Source organism: Pyrus communis, chromosome 10 (genome assembly GCF_963583255.1).
Source record: "Pyrus communis chromosome 10, drPyrComm1.1, whole genome shotgun sequence".
Taxonomy (NCBI): Eukaryota; Viridiplantae; Streptophyta; class Magnoliopsida; order Rosales; family Rosaceae; genus Pyrus; species Pyrus communis.
The window spans coordinates 14307393-14328151 of NC_084812.1; the positions used below are offsets into that span (position 1 = coordinate 14307393).

The 20759-nt window shown below is 35.7% G+C and overlaps 2 protein-coding genes across 2 annotated transcripts; one reads left to right on the forward strand and one right to left on the reverse strand.

Annotated features, from left to right (window-relative positions):
* Positions 1 to 3481: 3481 nt before the first annotated feature.
* On the reverse strand, positions 3482 to 5767 carry LOC137748789 (4-hydroxy-tetrahydrodipicolinate synthase, chloroplastic). Its single transcript, XM_068488975.1, has 3 exons — positions 5422 to 5767; positions 5135 to 5218; positions 3482 to 4598 (listed from the first exon to the last, which is right to left on the reverse strand). The coding sequence occupies exons 1-3, from the start codon at positions 5505 to 5507 to the stop codon at positions 3671 to 3673; spliced, it is 1098 nt and encodes a 365-aa protein (XP_068345076.1). The 5' UTR covers positions 5508 to 5767; the 3' UTR covers positions 3482 to 3670.
* Positions 5768 to 12924: 7157 nt separating this feature from the next.
* LOC137748788 (kinesin-like protein KIN-UB) lies at positions 12925 to 20355 on the forward strand. The gene is made up of 19 exons (XM_068488974.1): positions 12925 to 13218; positions 13415 to 13515; positions 13665 to 13787; positions 13881 to 14066; positions 14180 to 14401; positions 14552 to 14705; positions 14894 to 15043; positions 15254 to 15342; positions 15675 to 15878; positions 16116 to 16235; positions 16810 to 16941; positions 17046 to 17177; positions 17517 to 17655; positions 17756 to 17848; positions 18547 to 18672; positions 18817 to 18942; positions 19319 to 19462; positions 19587 to 19715; positions 19797 to 20355. The coding sequence occupies exons 1-19, from the start codon at positions 13047 to 13049 to the stop codon at positions 19955 to 19957; spliced, it is 2703 nt and encodes a 900-aa protein (XP_068345075.1). The 5' UTR covers positions 12925 to 13046; the 3' UTR covers positions 19958 to 20355.
* The last annotated feature ends 404 nt before the right edge of the window (positions 20356 to 20759 follow it).

Below are 20759 nucleotides of genomic sequence, written 5' to 3' on the forward strand. Positions count from 1 at the left end.
AGCCATCAGGAATGATGAACCATTGTGACGAAACCACCAGTTGGTCTCCTATCCAAGAAAAGTTATACCGAGAACTGATTTTGATGTGTATAGTTTAATAATCCGCAAAGGATCTTCTTTGTGATTTGATTTAAGTTTCAAAAATAAAATTATTAAGCATTGTAAACAAATTAATTGCCTTCTTGTAGTTTTAAGATTAATATTCATCCATTGTTTTCTCAGTACACAAAGAAGAGAGGAGTGAATTCAAGCTGCCAAGCAAGACTATTCAAACTCTTGATTTCTGCAGTAATGATTTCGTTTACTGATTGCAGCACATGACTATGGACATAACAAGTCATCTTCCACATTCAGGACTCTGTGAAAAGGGACCAAAACCGTATTAGTTGAAACTGAAGGGGGAAACTTCTGAATTTCAACAAAGTTGCTAACCCTAGTTGGGGTAATAGTCACTTTCCCATGTGCCTAAACAAAACCCAAACCCCTCTCAATTAATCTTAAGCATCGATCCCCATCCATGAAAGAGTCTTCGACTCTAAGCCAGCCTTGGGAGGGAGAGATACTCTCTCGCAAACGGTTTTAACAATTATATTTCTCATTCCAGTGACAGAATCAAAGTTTTATATGGTAAAGTTTTCATGTCACACGTCACGTGATGAAAGAAACAAATATATATTGGATGAATTGTGTCTTTATCCACACATACAAGTTAGGTCAGTTGACCACAGCGATACTCTTCCATTTTACACTAGAGTCACTTATTAACATCATTTCTTTTTCTTATCTTCTCCTCTGCATTTTAATTTCAATCTATACTTGGCCTTTGTAATCATGACTCCTTTTGCCATCATTGCCATGGAAAGCCTTCTCTCTCTCTCTCTCTCTCTCTCTCTCTCTCTCAAGTACAGATACATAAAAATAGCTATGTGGCTCATCTTTTCCTCCTAGGTTCTACCCAGACTTCTCTCCTATTTAAAGTCCAAGAACTCTATTTTTCGCAAACCACAATTTTATTAGCCTTCTCTTCTCCAAGTTTAAACTCTCTCTCTCTCTCTCTCTCTCTCTCTCTCTCAGAGGCAGCAACTGAATTGTAAAGAAAACAATGTGTTTGAACTCAGAAATGTCTCCGTCTAGTCCTCTATACTCTTCTTTTCGCCTTCGAAGGCCATCAAAGCAACACAGCTTTCGAGTTCGCCGCCTAATTAACAGGTTTGTTCCTTCACAACCCATCTCTCTCTCTCTCTCTCTCTCTCTCTCTCTCTCTCTATTATTCTTTGTTCTTATCATCAAAGAGATTAACAGTAGGTGTTTAAATTTTGTTTGTTATGTTAACACAGGAACTGGAAGAGAAAAGCAGCTGGACCGACAGCAAAAGAGGGAGAGACCGGAGGGGCAAAGGTAGAGATGGAAATGAAGAACTTGAAGCTGTATATGGAGAACCAGAGCATTATAGAAGAGAATAATAAGCTGAGGAGAAAAGCACTTCTTCTTGTCCAAGAAAACCAAGCCTTGTTTTCACAGCTCCAACAAAAGCAGCTTTTTCTCAACAAAACAACAGCAGCAGTATAATAGGCATGCAGATGCACTAGGAGTCCCATGAAGCTCAGACACGATCATCAGTACTAGACTAATTATCTAAACACGTATTTAATGCTTAATTAATTCGCAATTTTCATGAGAAAACTTAAACAAGAAGGAAATGGAGTAATAGGGCGCCTCTTTTCTCCTTAATTTGTTCTTTCATCTCCTTGTGGAGGGATCAATTCCCCCACCTCACTTAATATGTGGGTTAATTTTGGTTTAGGTTGCAAAAATAATAAAATATGGTATGGTATGGTATGGTATGGACGATTTACCACTTATGTGCCTCCAAATAGGTCCAAATTAAGAATAGTAGTATATACAAATCCTCGCAAGTATCCTTGTGTAACTGCAATGTTTTATTTATTTCCTTCTCATTTTTTTTGTTTTGTTTTTTTTTTTTTTTTGTTCTTTTTGTTTGTTTTGTTTTCATGTGTCTTGGGGCCCGGAACAAACGAAAGATTCTTGAGTGTTACAAGGTTGTATACAATTGTGTCTATTATCTTCTGATACTTGAGTTTGATTTATCAGCAACCAAAAAATACATGGGTTGAAAAAATAATTATCAGAGTCGGGCCAAAGGCCCACTTCCGACAACACCAATTTTATCTCAAATTTAGTAGTTACTACTTACACAATCCATCAGGTGTGGAGTTTTACCATAAAAGACTTCAATTTTAGTTAAAGTAAAATAATTCTATTTAAATTGCTTTTCTCCTTTCTCTCTAGCTAATATGGGATTCAACAACAGCAAAGCCTGCTTGATCGTCCACTACCAAATGTCCGTGATGGAGTTAATTACATATGGATTATGGAGAAAATTAAGGATCATGGGCCTACGAGTCCAAGATTCAATGTCTGTACAAAGGCCATATAACTCGCAAGCACAGGAGGGAAGGGAACACAATCGCTTTAAATTGTATTGCAATCGCTAAGTGTCGGAGCTTCTTTTGCAAGTACTCACCCGACATGCTCTCATTGTTGGCAAGTGAAGATGGTTTACAAAATTGCTTGTTGGAGAATCTAAAAAATTTCCCCTCCAACCATTGTCTTTTGCTCATGAGACTTTTCCAGGGCCAGCCAAAAAGAAGGAAAACTAAAGGCAAATCGAATGCCATAGTTACATTTTAATTATTTATGCCAAACGTTGGTGTAAGTACTTTCAGTTATCTCAAAGCTTTATTAACTGATCCCTTATTAGCTTGCACGTTAATAAATTAAAAGAAAATTAAGCATCATTAAATTAGTTAACAAACTGAGCCTGAGCCTCCCTTTCCCGCCATTTGGACTCGTATGGGCTGGGCTGCTATGTCACCTCATGATGAGTGGTGGGCTAAGTGTTTGATGACATTGGAACCCCAACTAAGCCCAAGGATGAATGGTCTTTTGATATTTTTTCATCTCACACTAGTCTCCCCCGGTGAAAAAACTGCCCTACTCATGCAGCCTACACAAGTTTCTCTTCAGGAATTATTTGAAACCCATTCGTTTCCTTGTTATTTCGAATCTTGGCATACATGAACGGTACATGGTCCGAAAGAACAATTTGAACCGAATCCCTAGATTTGAAATCATTCCGCCCAAATTTGCATCTACAAGTACAAAAGGACGTAGTGTCACACTTACATCTCAACTAAAGTTAAAGCAATAATCATGTGAATGTCACGGCTCAAGGATAGGGTTTAATGGCATGTGAATGACAAGGAAACAATAGCTACAATTATTTCAGTCACAAGGCTCCTGCCAAAGTAGATGTGAGAAATGCAGGCGGCGGATTGTCCTTGTCGTTAGGGCTTCTCAACCACCTGCGTTTTGGGTTCAAATCATCCTTCTTCACTTAGTGTAGATTACTGTAAAATATCGCTTGTAACAAAAAAATTTATAGAAAAAAAAAAAAGAGTAGATGTGATAAACAAAGAACCATTTCTTATTGCGACATAGAACTACTTCATATAATAACAGCCCCAAAAGCATTCGTGTCTGTAATTTAAAGCCAAGCAAAAACCAAAGAAAACATCACTTATAAACTCTGAAGGAAAAAGACTCAGCATCCCAAGGAAAAAAAAATGTCCTAGACAAGAAAACTACCTCAATATCGACTGACTAAGACGAACTCATCATCGTCAAGAACCCGGACATCCTTTTCTCCGACAAAATTCTCCCGCCCAATTTGCTTAACCAAGTTCACAAACTCTACCCTCTTTGCAAAAGGAAGAGGTACATATGGCAGCCTGAAGACCGGCCTCACAACACCAAGTTGGGCAAGTGCTGTGTTTAAGCCGATGGGATTTGGCTCTTGGAAAAGCCACTTGACCAGAGGCATAATTTTTGCATTCAGAGACGGATTCTTCCCCCCAAACATGAGCTGACGCATTAAACCTGGAACCAAGTTACTAGTAACAGATATGACTCCGGTAGCTCCATGGCTCCACCTAGAATCATGGCACTCATCATCATTCCCACTCCATACCACAATTTTCTTCCCAGTGTACTCTTGAACCCGATCATTTCCAACACACTCCTTGATACCTGCGAAGTTCGGACTTTGTGCCAACGTGTGAACCACGCTTGCAGGGATATCTTGGCCGGTTCGTGATGGCACATTGTAAATAATAGTGGGTCCCATAGATAAAACACTATCGAGGTGCGCAACCAATCCCTCCAAGGAGGTTTTCCCATAATAAGGATTGATGTGAAGGGCAGCATGCATTCCAACAGCAAAGCCCTGTTCGGTGGCATGAATTGCTTCTCTAGTAGAATTACTTCCTGTGTTTCCTATTACCTTAATCGATCCACCATAGCAGTTGATCGTGTGGCCAATGAGCATTATGTGCTCATCCCAGCTCATCAATTGACCTTCACCAGTCGTGCCACCAACAATCACACCTTCAGCTCCATTTTCAATCTGCATATTGACCAAAGCATCGTATGCTTCAAGATCAAATCTGCCATCTGGTAGATATGGGGTTTTGATGGCTGTTATCAACCTAATGGACTTTATGTCATCCACCGATGTCCTGAAAAATAATGTAGCTGTTCTAAGCACACGATTTCTTATCAACCACAGTACTGAAACAACAGAAAATCACAATAACTACATGAATTAAACAGTGGACCAATCACTTTTTTCAATAGGTATGGTAAATAGAGTATGAGACTCAGGCTAGCAGGACTTGCTCAAAGCCAGAACAATTTAATCATATGTATTTACAGGGGGCATACAAATATGAATAAAGTTACAAGTTCGTGCTAAAAATAACACCCCTTCTGAGCTCTAAAAACATACAACACTACGAAAGAACTATAACATACGATGTTACTCGAAAACCCGGAAAAGAAGAGCAATAATCAATTCTCATGAACTTTTCATGCATTTTGTTCTTCTAACAAATCTGATAGACTAATCTATTAACCTCTTCATGCATTTTGTTCTTCTAATCAAATCTAATAGACTAATTCTATTGACCCAGATTCTTAGAACCATCAAAGATTCTTAGAACCCAATCTCCAATTTCAAATCCTTCAACCCAGGTTAACATGAATGGAAAATTACCTGTTTTTAACTTCAAAACTACGCATTGGCAGATGAAAATTGGGAATTACAGCTGCCCGTGGACACCTCCATTTTGTATCCCGCCTATTTATCGCCCACATATAAAAAACAAGAAATTAATAATTAATTATCATTCAATTTGTAAACTCTGTTTTTCTTCATCCAACAAATTAAATTGATTCGGATCTAATTTAATAAAGCAGAATACAAAACTATATGGAGAAAAAAATTGAAAAAATTAATCAACAAATTGAACAACTAATTAATTAAATATTAAGAAAATAAACCTCTTGTAGTTATCGCTAAGATGGTGACGCGGAAGCTGGAGAGCAGACTCTCGCAAACACACGCTGCAGCTCTTCAACGTAGCCATTAACACGGACCCGACGGAGAGATAGCTCGAATTCGAAAGCTAGAAGTTCTGTGCGAAGAAGAGGACGCAATGTCAGAGTTGAAATTTCAGTGAATGGTGGTGGCGTTAATGGCAATGGAAATAATCGTGATAATCGTCGTGGTGGTGGAGGTGGAAGGAGTTTTGGGGAGGGAGGAGCGGAGGTTGGAACGGCGGGGCATGTATTCGGGCACGGGTCGATAAGCGGACAATGGAGGCTGCGCGACTGTGTATATCTCTGTGTGTGTGGGTTGTTTATTAGGGTTTTGTAGGGTGGCGGTGAGTGGACTGGGAGACCGACACGTGCATTTATTTCTTTATTGCTTATTTTATATTCTTTTTTTTCTTTTTTCTTTTTTGTCAAAATTTTATTTTCTTTATGAAAATACATTATATTTATTTTAGGTTGCTAAATTTGGTACATTTTGCCGCTCAGTACAACAGTCTTGTAGTATTTCATTTCACTTGTAAGAGAAAGATTTTAGATTTGATTTTCACCAGCCAAAAACGAATTTGAATCATATTTTGAAACTTGGCTTACCCTCACTACTTTAATATAAAAAATATCGTTTATTAAAAAATAAATTTGGTCCATTTTGATGTCTCTCCATACTATAGTCGATTTTATATGTTGAAAAGTGTGTGCGAGTCAGACAGATAAGGAGTGTAATGTTGTTATGCTATCAACCATTGCATCATGGACTTGTTAAATAAAAAATTAGTACCAACAATTGGATCATTGGTGGTTTTTTCTTCTTCCTTCTTTATCTTAATAATGCAAGAGGAGTCACATCAACATTTTCTTCTATCAATGGTTGACATGGTGCAGGTTGGGACGGTGTTTTCGATTTTGAAATTAAAATTTTCAAATTCCAAACTGTAAATTTAAATTTTGAATATTTTCTAAAAATTAGAATGCATTTAGAAATTTCGAAATTGTTCAAATTTTTGATCCGAAATTTTTCAAATTTTTTATCCGAAATTTTTCAAAGTGTTCCAAACTTATTTCGATAGCAAACTTTTCGAATCACAAATTGACACACCCCGACCTAGAAAGTCCACTTGGACTCTGAATTGAGTTGTGCTAGCTTCGTCACCTGACCCATCGGGAAGTTCTCGTGTGAGTTCTCATAAACAAAACCGTGAGGGTGTGGTCGAGGCCCAAAACGGACAATATCGTGCTACGGTGGAGTCGAGTCTAGGATGTGGTGGGGCCCTGGGGCGGGATGTGACACAAATTGTATTATTTCAAATCCAAATATTTAAAAAAAAATTGGAATGCATTTAGAGATTTCGAAATTTATGACCTAAATTTTTCCGAAGTGTTTCTAACTTATTACAATATAAAACACTTCCAACATATTTTAACTTTTTATAGTTAATTGCTTATAAATTTTGTCATTAACTTTTGTATTTTAAGGTTAGTTTTGGATATAGTTTTGTTCATTATTTTTATATTAAACACAAGAGTCCCTTAAATTTGGAGATAAACATTGATGTTTGGTTGGTGAGAAAATGCAAAGAAAATGAAACTATATAGAGAAAGATGGTTTGAGTACTTGGGTTTTGATAGGACTCCTCACCAACAGCTCCATTTGGGAAAATAAACGTAGCTTGGAATTTGTTTTAGTTGTTGCAGAGAATAAAATTAATGGAGTATTTAGAGTTAGCATGATTAATCTGTTATTCGGTTGTTGTTCAACACTTATCCTAAGTAAGAACAATAAATTGCACATATGAAAAAGTTAAAGAATATTAAAAAATTGCATATATGAAAGAGAATATTAAAAGATTATAAATATATGATTTTTTGAATTATGTTCCGAAATTTCAAAGAATATGTCGAAAACTTTAAATTTAAAAATTGTGATCTGATTTGCCACTTAGTACTACGTCTAGTAATATCTCTCTTCACTTTTAACTGGTAAGTAAGAGGTCTTAGATTCAATTCTCGCCAAAGACGAATTTTGAATCATATTATTGCTAGCCCATTATGAGGCTTAACCTACTCTCCTACCTCTTAGTGTAGATAATATCGTTTGTTTAGAAGAAAAAAATTGTGATCCAATTTTGAAATTTTATAACGAATATTGGAAGCGTTGTTTTCGATCCAATCGTTCTGAAAAACACCTCTAGTCTAATAATTCTGTTGATGAACATTCCAACCAACCTAGACCATCTCCTTGAGGCAATGTTTCCCGTTAGTCTAGTCTAACATCAGTGATATTGATAGACTCCTCTAACATTATTTTGCATTCTATGTCCTGAATCTTGTTAGATTTTACTTTCTTTTTTTAACATTTCGAAGTCTATTTACTTTTTAGTTATGTAGACTGGCTCATCAACCACGAATTTCTTTTGTAAGCAATTGTAATCCCGATTTTATCATGAAATGGTTACATTCAGTTTTATGCGGTTATTATTATCATATTTTCATTTACAACTTGGCAAACACTCATTTCGCATTGGATTTAAGTCCTCATTTACTTAAGTCATGAGAAAAAAAACTCAACTGAACTAACATCCCATTCGAAGTGCATTAGTCACTTTGGCTAAGAAGTCATATCTACGTCCAAACCTAACATAAATCTAAACGGGTTCATTTAGATATTGGTCCTGAAAAATCATGATTTCTAAACATAAACCCAGATATAATTAAACAAGCATCCAACAAAAACCCAATAGTCAAATAAACGAACACATAAGAATATAAGTAACCTACTAAGACAAATTATTTACAATTTTTGCCACAACCCACACTTGAAAATTAGCTTTAATCAAGGCCTTAAAACCTGATCATAGTCTGAAATATTGATAATATCGACGAAATATCGAGGATATTTCGGTTTCGGTTTTTTCGAATCACTGATATTTCGGAACATATCCATGTACATATCGTACAAATATCGACAATATCGATGATAATATTGGAAAATATCGATGTCGATAATTTCGCGCCTTAAAACCTGATCATAGTCTAAAATATTGATAATATCGACGAAATATCGAGGATATTTCGGTTTCGGTTTTTTCGAATCACTGATATTTCGGAACATATTCATGTACATATCGTACAAATATCGACAATATCGATGATAATATTGGAAAATATCGATGTCGATAATTTCGCTCACACTTCAGTAATATTTTGTCAAAATATTGGTGTCATATCACTAAAATATTGAAAATATCGATGTAAAGGAAGGAAAAAAAAACAAGGAAAAAAGAAGAAAAAAAAGGAAGAAAGGGAGGAAAAAAAACACAAAGGGGATTTGAACCCCTCCCATTTTACTCCTCCAACACCTTAACCACAATATATCACTTATGTTTTAGTGATAATATGCTAAAATATTTATATTTATATGAGTGGCATGTTAATAATTAGATGCAAAACTATTTTGGGGATTTATCATTTGATGAATACTCTACACATAGAGATGATGAAGATAGTGAAAATTTTGAACCTTATAGGAACTTTATGTGGTACTAAATCACTCATGTATCTTACCATGCAATGTATAAAGTGTAAAATATTGTAGTAAATCATTATATATAAATGATTATGGTGTGTTTAATCTTTTTTTCATTAATTACTACATATTTTCTACACTCACAGTATTTGCCAGCTCTCTGTATAATCAACTTAAATCAGTTAAATCCGTCATGTAATGCATTTCCTTGTAATTTTTTTTGATAAACTAATAGATAATTGACTAAATATCTTCTCCAAAGTTTCAATAAAAAATTCCAAGTTTTTCTTACAATTTCCATGGTTTTTATTCAAGTTTTATTGATATCGATAATATCCCGATATTTCCATCTAAATTTCCATGTTTTTGGACTACCGATATTTCCGATATCATCGATATTTTATACCATGAACCTGATTAATCATCCTGACGTTTTTTTCTATTTATTTATTTTTAATTTCTACAACAATCTAGTGCATTACTTTAAATCATGACTACATTATTATTCGGTGTAAATTATTCTCCTTATATATAATAGTTAAACGTCCCTACTTTACCTATATAAATAATATTGCCCTATTGTCTGTAATTTACCTACAGTATATAAATAAAATATTCTCATATTTCTTTTGGCAAGTAGGTAAATTTCAATGAATAGTAGGTAAATTATGTACGTGATTTACCTACATTTTTTTATGTGAATCAGATATCTAGACTGTATATGTAAATAATTTACCTATAGTTGGTTATTTTCTTTTTCTTTGTCAAACTAATTTACCTGCAATTGTTATCTCCTTTAATTTATATATTTTTACTTTGACAACAATTTTTTTTTATATATTTTAAAGTACAATAATTTACCTATATATAATATGGACACGTTGTAATGGTAAATTGGAATTCGAGAGCCAAACTAACAAATAAATCCCTACATTTATATGCAAAATATTATTTTTGTAAAATCATTAATTCCCCCTTACAATTTGCATAGAATTAATTGTGTATATATTAAACATTAAATAAGGGTGTTTTAAGCATCCGAAAAATTTTAAATGGATAAAGTCAAATATAATTAATAAATTTGCTTATGTAGAATCTAGTCCATGAGTTATTCAAGCAAAAAATTTACGTCGGATTTTATGTAGAGAAAATTGAATTCCAAAGACTAAAATCATATTTTCAGAAATCTAAACACACATTGTCTATTGACAGCCTCCAATGGTGGCAAGCCTATTTTCTCTTTCTCTCGAGCCATTTTGTGGCACCGAGATCGAAAGCAACGCTCACGTGTTGAGCCTAGTCGGACTCTATTCGAGTTTTAACGCCAACACAACTTAACTAGGCCTAATTTGAACTGTATAATGGACCAGTCAGACCAAGAAAAGTTAAAACAGTTTTCAATCCAATCATTCCATTTTCTTCCCTTTTTTGGTTGGTCATATTTATGCATGGTGAAATTAGAACTGGCCTATACGTGTTAGCAATATTTAAGTGTGCCAATAAGATCCTCTCTAGATCCTTTTGGTGAGAATTTTATCCGGATTCTTTTGGTAAGGATCCTCTCCAGATGCTTTTGATGAGGATTCTGGAAATTCATGAATTGTGTCCGTTCATTGCATATCGTGCGGTTAGTTTTTATCAAAGTACTATTTATTTTTATTTTTAAATAGAAATATTTAAAATTATTTCTGACTGCATAATGTACGATAAACGGATATCCAAAATCCTCACAAAGAGAATCCAGCAAGAATCCGGACTCCTAAGAGTGAAATTATTAGCAATATTTAAGAGTGAAATTATTAGCAATATTTTAAGGGCGAAATCACTGGTCAAAGGAGATCTCTAAATTACAATCATGTAAAGTCATTACATGTGATTTGCTGGACCTTGTGGTCCCCTCCTTTTCTACCTTGACATTGTACTTGCTTCTAATCATATAATTTGAAGTCATTCGGTACTACGATTTGGTGGTATTCATTTGAAATGAAAGATCTTTGATTCAGATCTCATAGATGACAAATTCTATAATAAATTAGGTTGTTACTTGTGTGATTTAGCCAAATTCCCTATTTTTTTAGTGTAAAATATATCATTGTACTAAAAAAATCATATAATTTAGAAATCAAACCACAGATCAGTCCTCATGATTAACAAATTAACACAATTTTAAATAACTTTGTTCTTATTTTAGCTTTTGGTCCTCATTGTTATTTGTATTGTTCTGGAGCTTTCTCCAAAGTTCACCCATTTTTTTAGTTTCAAGGGCAGATGTGTTTAGTGCCTTTCAAGTATTTGGATTTATCTTGAACTTCCTTAAACTTGAACCATTCTTGGCTACTTGCAGACTCTGCATCATAAGCATGGAAAGCGACACAAGTTCACTGTTTCACATATCATTTCTTGCCAAAACTTGAAAGGATATGGTGAAGGAGAATAAAACTTGGAACTTGAAGCGTAAGGATGAATGTTCTTAAGCAAATGAGTTACATATACCTTTCCTCTTATCTTATCTTTAGCATTATACTATTCAACAATTATACTTTGTAACAATTCATTGTAGGATTATGTGAATCGTTGTTTCTAACAAGCACTTTTAAGTGAACTTTACAGTAACCAACCATCTATTGACTGATGATATTTTTTTTCTCAATATGGAAAAAAAAATATCCCATTTAAATCTTCACACTCATTTATAGAAGAAAATCGTTGTTTTGTTCTCATATCTTAGTGATTATGTGTGTAAAAATTCCTTGTGACTAGACGAAACCTAGTGGCAAGTGACAAGTAAAGGTCTTGACACACCCTGACCCCAAATAGCATTAGTTACGAGGCCGTGATGTGTTGGCCGTCACTAAAGTGACCACATGGCCCATCAAAAGATGACATCATGAGTCAACTTAATAATGAAGTCATAGTAAGATAATTATGATGTGAAATAATTTGACCCAAAATGTTCATTATTAATAGAATAAAAGCTGCTACAAAGTCTCCTAATCAACCTCCCCACTTGGGGACACAAGTACATGGATAAGATCTCATCAGTATCACACATATCAGAGCAGCTAGAAGTTTCATACAACAGTAAACACATAAAAGTGCAGTGCTATGCATAATCGAAAGTATGATCATACAATTATTATAGACTAGAATAAACTACAGTAAAGGAATCATCACCCAAAGTCCAAAGGATGGATGCCTCACTGCCAAGCCCACTCTTCACCTCCAGGGTTCTCCTTATTCTCACTATGTCCTGAGGGATTGAAAAACAAAGCGTGAGTGAATCAAGTTTATCTAGTTAAAACCGTTGCAATATAATAACCCTAGTTTTTTTGCTAGCCGTGTTTACGCTCATTGTGGCCCAGCCCACTAGTCCAGACCTAAATCTTAGCCATAATTTGCCATAAAATCAGTTTTAATCCAAAACTAACCAAAACTAATTTTAAGCCCAAATATTGGAGCAAGTTTGGGGAGAGTTTAAAATCTAAACTTTAAGTTTTAATCCACCATTAAATAGGTCTAAAAGAGAGTTGCATGATTCTTTATAGGGTAGATGGTCAATCACATATCTAGACACCCGAACTAGCAATGTCATAGTAATGACAAAGACGGACATTTCCGTAATTTCACTTATCCTCCCTTCAAACCGAAAACAAAGTTTTTTATTTTTCGAACAAAAACAAAAAAAGCAGCGGGACCCCCACCAATCTGCAACCTTCTCTGTTTTCTTACTATGAAGATTTTTCAATGTGATCAATACATAAGGATCACCGATTATTATGAAAATAATAGAATATATATGTTAAAAAGTTAATAAATTAAAAAATAAATTTTTTCAATACTTACATAATAAAAACACGTGAAATACCGTGGTAATAAATGTTTTTTCCTTACACTGGCTCCGACCGGGCCCCACTGCCCACCTCTCTCCCTACCTCTCGGTCTCCTCCAACACCCCACTTTGAAATCATCAAACCCCCGGAACACCAGACACACACGCAGCAGAGCAGCACACTGAATGCGTCCGTGAAATCTCGCTGCAGTACTGTAGTCGATGTCTTCGCGAAACGGCGTCGCGCCGAGGGGTGCCGTGAAGCTGGATCGCCCGGCCAATTTCAGAACGTCGTCGTTCAAGTCCAGGCTCCCTCCTTCTCAATCTCCCGGATCCGCCGTGCGCCGGAGCAGCCCGGCGCTGTTTGGCACCGCAGCTTCAAAGGATGACGGAGGTCAGTTTTTGTTTTCCCCAAGTGGGATTCAAATTTTGGGGAAATGGAAACATTAATGCAATTAATCATTTAAATAAATGTTTGAAATTTGGATTATAAGTGGAAAAAATGGATAAATAGAATAAGAAATGCAAATCCAAATGAGGATGAAATTTTGCTTGCATGCCTGTTGATTGTGTGTTTTCGAATCGATTAGTACCCGGAAGAGTTCGAGTAGCTGTAAGATTGCGGCCCAGAAATGCGGAGGAGATGATGGCTGATGCCGATTTTGCTGACTGTGTGGAGTTGCAGCCAGAGGTAATTGCTAATATTTGTTTTTGTTGCGTTTTTCGAAGTTTAATTTTGGGAATGCCGGTGATTTGTATCTTTTAAAGGTTTTATTTCTGGATTTTTGGTGTTTGTGGGGTACCTATTAGTGTTTGATATTTGTTCTACTTCAACTGCAGCTTAAAAGATTGAAACTTAGAAAGAACAATTGGGATTTGGATACATATGAGTTTGATGACGTGCTCACAGAGTATGCATCGCAGAAGCGTGTCTATGAAGTTGTTGCCAAGCCTGTCGTGGAGGTTTTGTTCTCTATTATAGTCCTTGTCGTGTTTTCCTACAATCTTTTATTGACATTGCACAACAACTGAATAGTTGTCTTTTTACCATTGTAGAGTGTTTTAGATGGTTACAATGGCACGGTTATGGCTTACGGTCAGACAGGTACAGGGAAAACATTTACTCTTGGACAGCTTGGAGAAGAAGATACATCTGAGCGTGGAATCATGGTTCGTTCAATGGAGGACATTCTGGCAGATATATCTCCCCAGACTGATTCTATCTCTGTATCGTACCTGCAGGTTGTTACCCTTATACCATTATTGGTTTGATCTTCTTAATGCTCTCTGTTTATATCTGATCGTCATTGTTCAGAAGTTTGACATTCTTACCATCTACTGATTTTTTTTTATAGCTTTATATGGAGACCCTACAGGATCTGCTTGATCCGGCAAATGATAATATTCCCATTGTGGAAGATCCAAGAACTGGAGATGTTTCAGTACCTGGGGCCACTATTGTAGAGATAAAAAATCAGCAAAGTTTTCTGGAGTTGTTAAGATGTGGGGAAGCTCACCGTATAGCTGCTAACACAAAATTGAACACTGAATCGTCTCGTAGTCATGCGATTTTGATGGTAGAATAGTTGACTGTCTAGTATCTGTTTATTTTCATTCATGTAGTTAATTTTTTTTAGTCATGATCACGTCATAGTTTCTTGTTGGTAATCAGGTTGTTTTGGTATAACATAACTGGAATCTTGATGTTTACAAGTGCCTTGGTGCAGGTACAAGTTAAGAGGTCTGTCTTAGGAAGAGAAGATGATGTTGCAAGTGAAAATGGTGACCCTACTCACTTGACCAAGCCTTTCAAGCCACTAGTCCGGAAAAGCAAACTTGTGGTGGTAGATTTGGCAGGTTCTGAACGTATACAAAAATCAGGTGTACATCCCAACTTGTGACCTTTTATCTGTTCAGTAACTGTTATAATACATATGTCATCATGTCTGTGCAGATGTTCATGCATGTTTGTGTATGTGTGTATCTCACAAGTCATTGTGTGATTTCCTTATCCATATGGAGGCCAGTCCCACTTATGTGGTGAAACTTTTGTTTTTCCTTTATGGCAGGAAGTGAGGGACATATGTTAGAGGAAGCTAAGTGTATCAATCTATCGCTTAGTGCACTAGGGAAGTGCATTAATTCTCTAGCAGAGAATAGTTCTCATGTTCCATTTCGCGATTCAAAGCTTACAAGATTGCTTAAAGATTCGTTTGGAGGTAGGCTGTTTGTCATGTCAATGCAAACTTGTGCTGAGTAGAGTACTTGATATGCTAGCCATGAGGCCCATGACTGCCATTGACATGTGAACACTCATAATATTCGTAGCTTGGTTCATTTTCTTGTTTGTTTAGAATTATTTTCATGTTTGCTAGACAGAATTTTGGTTTTACCATTTGTTTTGGGTTCACATTTAATTCAAATTGCAGGATCTGCGAGGACTTCATTAATTGTTACTATTGGACCTTCTCCACGTCATCGGGGAGAGACTACAAGTACCATACTATTTGGACAAAGGGTCAGTTTTTATAGTTGGAGGTCATAAAATTTGAATTAGGAAGCATCTATTATGTGTTTTGTTGTCGATATCATATGTACTTTACCAAAATCAAAGCTCATGTTATTCTACTAATTGGATAAGCTCCTATAAAAGATGGGTAAATTTGAAATGCAACATCGCTATTCATGAATCATGTACTTTGTTCTCACTATCTGTCAACATCCACATTATTCCATTTAATTCATATTCTATCGATAGTAACAGTTATTCTTCAATAATGAAATTTTTTGTCAGTTAATGTTTCTTGATTACTTGGTATATGAATGGATGTGCTATTTTATTATTGGCAGGCTATGAAGGTGGAGAATATGTTGAAAATTAAGGAAGAGTTTGATTACAAAAGTTTGTCAAGAAAACTTGAAGTACAAGTGGACAAGCTTATTGCAGAAAATGAAAGGCAGCATAAAAATTTTGAGGATGAAATTGAAAGAATAAACCTAGAAGCACAAAAACGTGTCTCTGATGTTGAAAGAAACTTTGCTGATGCATTAGAGGTTCGTCTGCTTTTATTTTATTGTTACAGAATGAACTTCACTTTTTTTTATGCTCTATAATTCTTTAAGTGGTCTTGATGGACTTGAAACTATTTTACTACATTTTTTTTTCTTTAATTGATTCTCTTTATTACTATTTTATTACTTTTTAATACTACCATGCTTCTGACAGAGATTTGGTGATTCAGTAATCATATTGGTGCTACATTTTAAGTGTTTTTTTTATCCTTTCTGCAGAAGGAGAGGCGAAAATGCCAAATGGATTATATGGAAGCAGTTAAGGAGCTGGAGGAGAAGTTGGTGTCAAATCAGAAGCCAGACCATGAGGGCCTGGTTGATATTAAATGTAACGGAGAGGTAGTCCATTGAATAATCGTTATGTGCTACAATATGTTGTCTTGAAAGCAAGTTCTCAAGTTAATTGTTGGTTTACTAAGAGCTCACATTTGACTTAAATATCATCTTGAACTTATGTATCTTTTGCGTATCGACTTTACAATTCCCAAATAGTCATATTATCTTCCCAAATAGTCATATTATGAATGCTTTGTTGAAGTCAATTCACCAGATTTTGCATGTCATCCACCTGTAATTGTTAGAACTATTGGTTTGTCATATATCTGTAAATAACATGATACATATCATGCTTGCAACGAAATATTTGTAACTTATCAGTAGGATGTTTATAAATTTCTGGATTTCTTGAAGTTCGTCAAATTTATTTACTTAAATCTTTTAAAATTCTCTATTAAAACGTGTTTTCACCTGTTTTGTTCTCTTAAAAAAGTCTCTCTAACCAAAGGCATTTACAAAAGAAAAAAGAAAGAAAGAGGAACTGAAAATGAAGATTTGAAGTTTGTCAAACAAAGTGCATCCTTACTTTTAGACCACCAAATACATAATATAGTTGATTTGTTTTCCTGTTATTTAGGGGTCCGGGCTTTTTCCTTCTAAGGAAGTGGCTGAGTTACAAGAGTTGCTTCAAAAAGAAATTGACCTCAGAAAGAAGGCTGAGGAGGAGCTGAAAAATCTCAAAAGCCTAGGGCTATATTCACAATCACAAGTATGACTTCTTTCGTAGATTATGTATTGCTAGCATTATTTGGCTCCTCAAAATCCCTAAGCATGGGATTGATATCAATTATGGGATTATTCTTGGTGTACTAGGCTGGTGGAGATGCGGAATTTTTAAAGGTTCATAAACTTCTGGAGGAGGAAGCTGAACATAAGAAGAAACTTGAAGAAGAAATAGTAATTTTACGCAGTCAGTTGTTGCAGTCGAATTTTGAAGCTGAGCAGGTATGTAATTCATAGAAGTTAACATAAAAGTTTTTCTTCCATGCTAAAGTTATATTTGGTTTGTGAAACTGTAAATAAATGTCATAATTACTTCATGTACTTTCAACTCAGTGCTGAAAGTATCTGAGCCGTTTGCTTTCACAAACCTAGAAGTTGATTATTCAGTTATCTTTTGTTCATAAAAAATAAAATTGCTTTCTTGGAGTGCTTATATTTGAGAAAGCCTCAGCTGAACATGAATGAACTGTTTGCGTTGGGAATCATATAATGTAACAAGTTCAAGAATTCTTGTCCCACACGTAGGAATTTAATCATTTTTGCTTTTATTCGTATTTATAGATGAGAAGGTGTCTTGATAGAAGCGGGTCTGGAAATGGGTTTACTGCTATAGATTCTTCTGCACCTTCAGTTAGGCATTCCTATCCCAGAGACACTGGGAATGGACACAAGGCACCAGTTTCCACACTCTTTGAACAAGGTAATGATAAATATTGCATTTTAATGCATAGGCAATATTTGTTCCAACCATTTTAATCCATAGGCATCTCTGATGTTGTTTTTGTCAATCAATGCAACAGTTGGATTACAAAAGATTTTGTCCTTACTTGAGTCGGATGATGCTAATGTTCGCATTCATGCTGTAAAAGTGGTAGCCAACTTAGCGGCTGAAGGTGTGTAGATGTATATCTGGTGCAATTTTTCTTGTGGCCAACTATTCCATGTCTTCCAATTTCATGTTTTATCTACAGCAATCTTAAGATTTTATTTATTGCAGTACACAAGTTCTTGATCTTTTTCTATTGCATTTCTCCTTTATTTTCCTGTGACCTTTTTTCATCTTGTTTATCTCTAATATATAAGTGCATTGGAACGATCAATCCAGTTGGTTGCTTTCATGTTTTCGGTTCTTTAGTTGTAAAATGCAAATACAGAAAAGTAAATTCTTACTTGATTCGGGAGATGTGAATTGTACTCCCATTTGCTAGTGGAGGAACGGCAATGGTTGATACAATTCTTGAAGATAGCCTTATCATTCTTTATTACTTATACACTAAGTTTAATAACTATTATGTTGAAGAATAGGTAATCTGTATGTGGAGTTACTGCTATTTGCTAATCCTTGGCTTTATCCAAAACCACTTTGTCTCTGAATACTGAATGCACAATTGCATTCTTAGGAGACCATTCTTTTTTTCTTTTTATGAAGCTGTATGTTCTTTCTCCAAAACCACTTTTTCTTTTTGGGCCTTGGTTTGATTGTTAAATAAAAGTAATTGAAGTTGCAGTTGTATACTGTGTATACTTTTTTTTTCGTTTTTTGAAGTTTTAACTTTCAGAGAATTGTTGTGCACTTGTATGTGAAAAGCAGAGGCAAATCAGAAAAGGATAGTTGAAGCTGGTGGTCTTACTTCCTTGCTGATGCTTCTTAGAAGCTTTGAGGACGAAACCGTTCGAAGAGTGGCAGCTGGTGCCATTGCGAATCTTGCAATGAATGGTGAGTGCTCAATGATCTATTCTTCTTTCTTAGAGTGCAAGGGCTTTTTCTGTAGTTTGAATGTCATTTCTTTTGGGTTGAGAAGTATCTGTCTGACTTTCAAAATATTGGTTTTTTTACGTTGCTTCCTCTTTGGAATTGCAGAAGCCAATCAAGAAATTATAATGCAGGAAGGTGGGATTAGTTTGTTAGCAACGACAGCCGCTGATGCTGATGATGCTCAAACCCTACGCATGGTTGCTGGAGCTATTGCTAATTTATGCGGCAATGGTATACTGCGTTGTCTTTTCTTTACTTGTTTTATTATTAGAGCCTTTGCCTTTTCTTTTGGTTATTCATTTCTTTTCTCAGATGGTCTTAAAAGAAAATGTGTATAACTATCGGTAGTAATCGAGCATAAATGGCTTCATTGACTTATTAGTGCATAATAAAAGTCCCTTTAAAATCTTTGAAGAAGACTCCTCTTTTCTATTTAGTTCTCGGGTTTATTATATATAATTCAAACTTTTTTACACTAGTCCTTGGAAACATGTCCATTTTCCAATTCTATGCTTCAGAGGAAGGATTTTCTGTTGTTTGTTCTTAAATTTGTCTTCGTTTGCTCTGCATTTTTTTTTTACTAAATTTGAGTATTTAATATCCTCAGATAAGCTACAAATGAAGCTAAGGTCTGAAGGTGGTATTAAGGCGTTGCTAGGAATTGTGAGGTGCGGGCATCCTGATGTTCTTTCCCAAGTGGCACGTGGAATTGCTAACTTTGCAAAATGTGAATCACGAGCGTGTACTCAAGGTAAGAGCCTCTGTCAGAAATATTCCATGAACAGTGGGCAATAGCTCCCTCAGTATTATGGTGGAATGTCCGATTTAAAATTTTTACGTTTTTTGTGTAATGTCAATATGCCAACCTACTATAGGGATAAAGAATGGAAGATCTTTCTTGATAGAAGATGGTGCACTTCCATGGATTGTACAAAATGCTAATGACGAGGCTGCACCAATCCGGCGCCACATCGAGCTTGCACTCTGTCACTTAGCACAACATGGTAGGTGAATTTGTTTGATCCTAGATAGCATCTTTATGTCTTGGACTTTCCACTTATATATATTGGGTATTTAAATCACAGAGGTGAATGCGAAGGACATGATTAGTGGAGGTGCCCTCTGGGAGCTAGTTAGAATTTCCCGAGACTGTTCACGAGAGGACATAAGGAGTCTTGCTCATCGGACTTTGAATTCAAGCCCCACTTTCCGTGCTGAAATGCGACGGTTACGGATAGACTACTGATTAGCAAGCAGTGTGATGGGCTGCTCTGAATATATTGTCTCTCCAGTCAATGAGAGATGCGCACACAAATTCGTGATGCTTCTGTATAGCTTGGTCAAGAATTGAGTCCGACTATTGTTACGTGCTAAAAAGGGGCATGACCGGTAGAATTCCTCGCAATTTTTGTGTAAAGTAAGTGAGGTTCAGTTTACGTTCTTGTTTTATAGCTCTTCTCTTTAGCTTAGCGTCTGTTTGTAATCGGTGAAAATGAACAAATGAAGAAGGGAGAGATATGTTGCGGCTTAAGGGGGAATCGAGTCCCGTACGGTTGGATAAGGTACATAAGCTCGAAATGGCATCACGCCCTTTCGATGTTGTATCGATTTATTCGTATAACCAATGATAATCTTCATTCTTTAGTTTGTTAAACGCTAACTTGTTTAGATTATTAGCTTCTAGTTGTAAAGGTTTGTTCTTCAATGCTCTCATTGAAACCACAAAGGCACAAAGGTAGAATGTGTCGCTTCGGATGCTTCATAACACGTGGTTCCTTTCCTCTAGTCTTATAGTGCAGAATATATCTAACTACTACAAAATTAGGGTTTCTAAGGATTCTAAGTTAATGCTTTGTTTATGTGGTTCAAGTCTTGTTGAAAACTGAATTCGAATTTTACCGTTGAATTTGAATCGATTATTGCAATTGAGGAGCTCGGTCCAAAAACAGGGCTAAGAGGGGGTTACATTTACCCAGCCTGATGCTCCTTTAGCCAAATAATGGTATGATGGGCTCCATAAAGTTGTAGCTCAGCTATCGGTTGAAGAT

Excerpts from the sequence above, each read along its gene's own strand:
- LOC137748788 (XM_068488974.1), top strand. The coding sequence starts at position 13,047 with ATGTCTTCGCGAAACGGCGTCGCGCCGAGGGGTGCCGTGAAGCTGGAT. Across the intron at positions 13,219-13,414 it reads AGCTTCAAAGGATGACGGAG|TACCCGGAAGAGTTCGAGTA; the intron begins GTCAGTTTTTGT and ends CGAATCGATTAG. Across the intron at positions 17,656-17,755 it reads TTCCACACTCTTTGAACAAG|TTGGATTACAAAAGATTTTG; the intron begins GTAATGATAAAT and ends TCAATGCAACAG.
- LOC137748789 (XM_068488975.1), bottom strand. The coding sequence starts at position 5,507 with ATGGCTACGTTGAAGAGCTGCAGCGTGTGTTTGCGAGAGTCTGCTCTC. Across the intron at positions 5,219-5,421 it reads CTTAGCGATAACTACAAGAG|GCGGGATACAAAATGGAGGT; the intron begins GTTTATTTTCTT and ends GGCGATAAATAG. Across the intron at positions 4,599-5,134 it reads AGTTTTGAAGTTAAAAACAG|GACATCGGTGGATGACATAA; the intron begins GTAATTTTCCAT and ends ATTATTTTTCAG.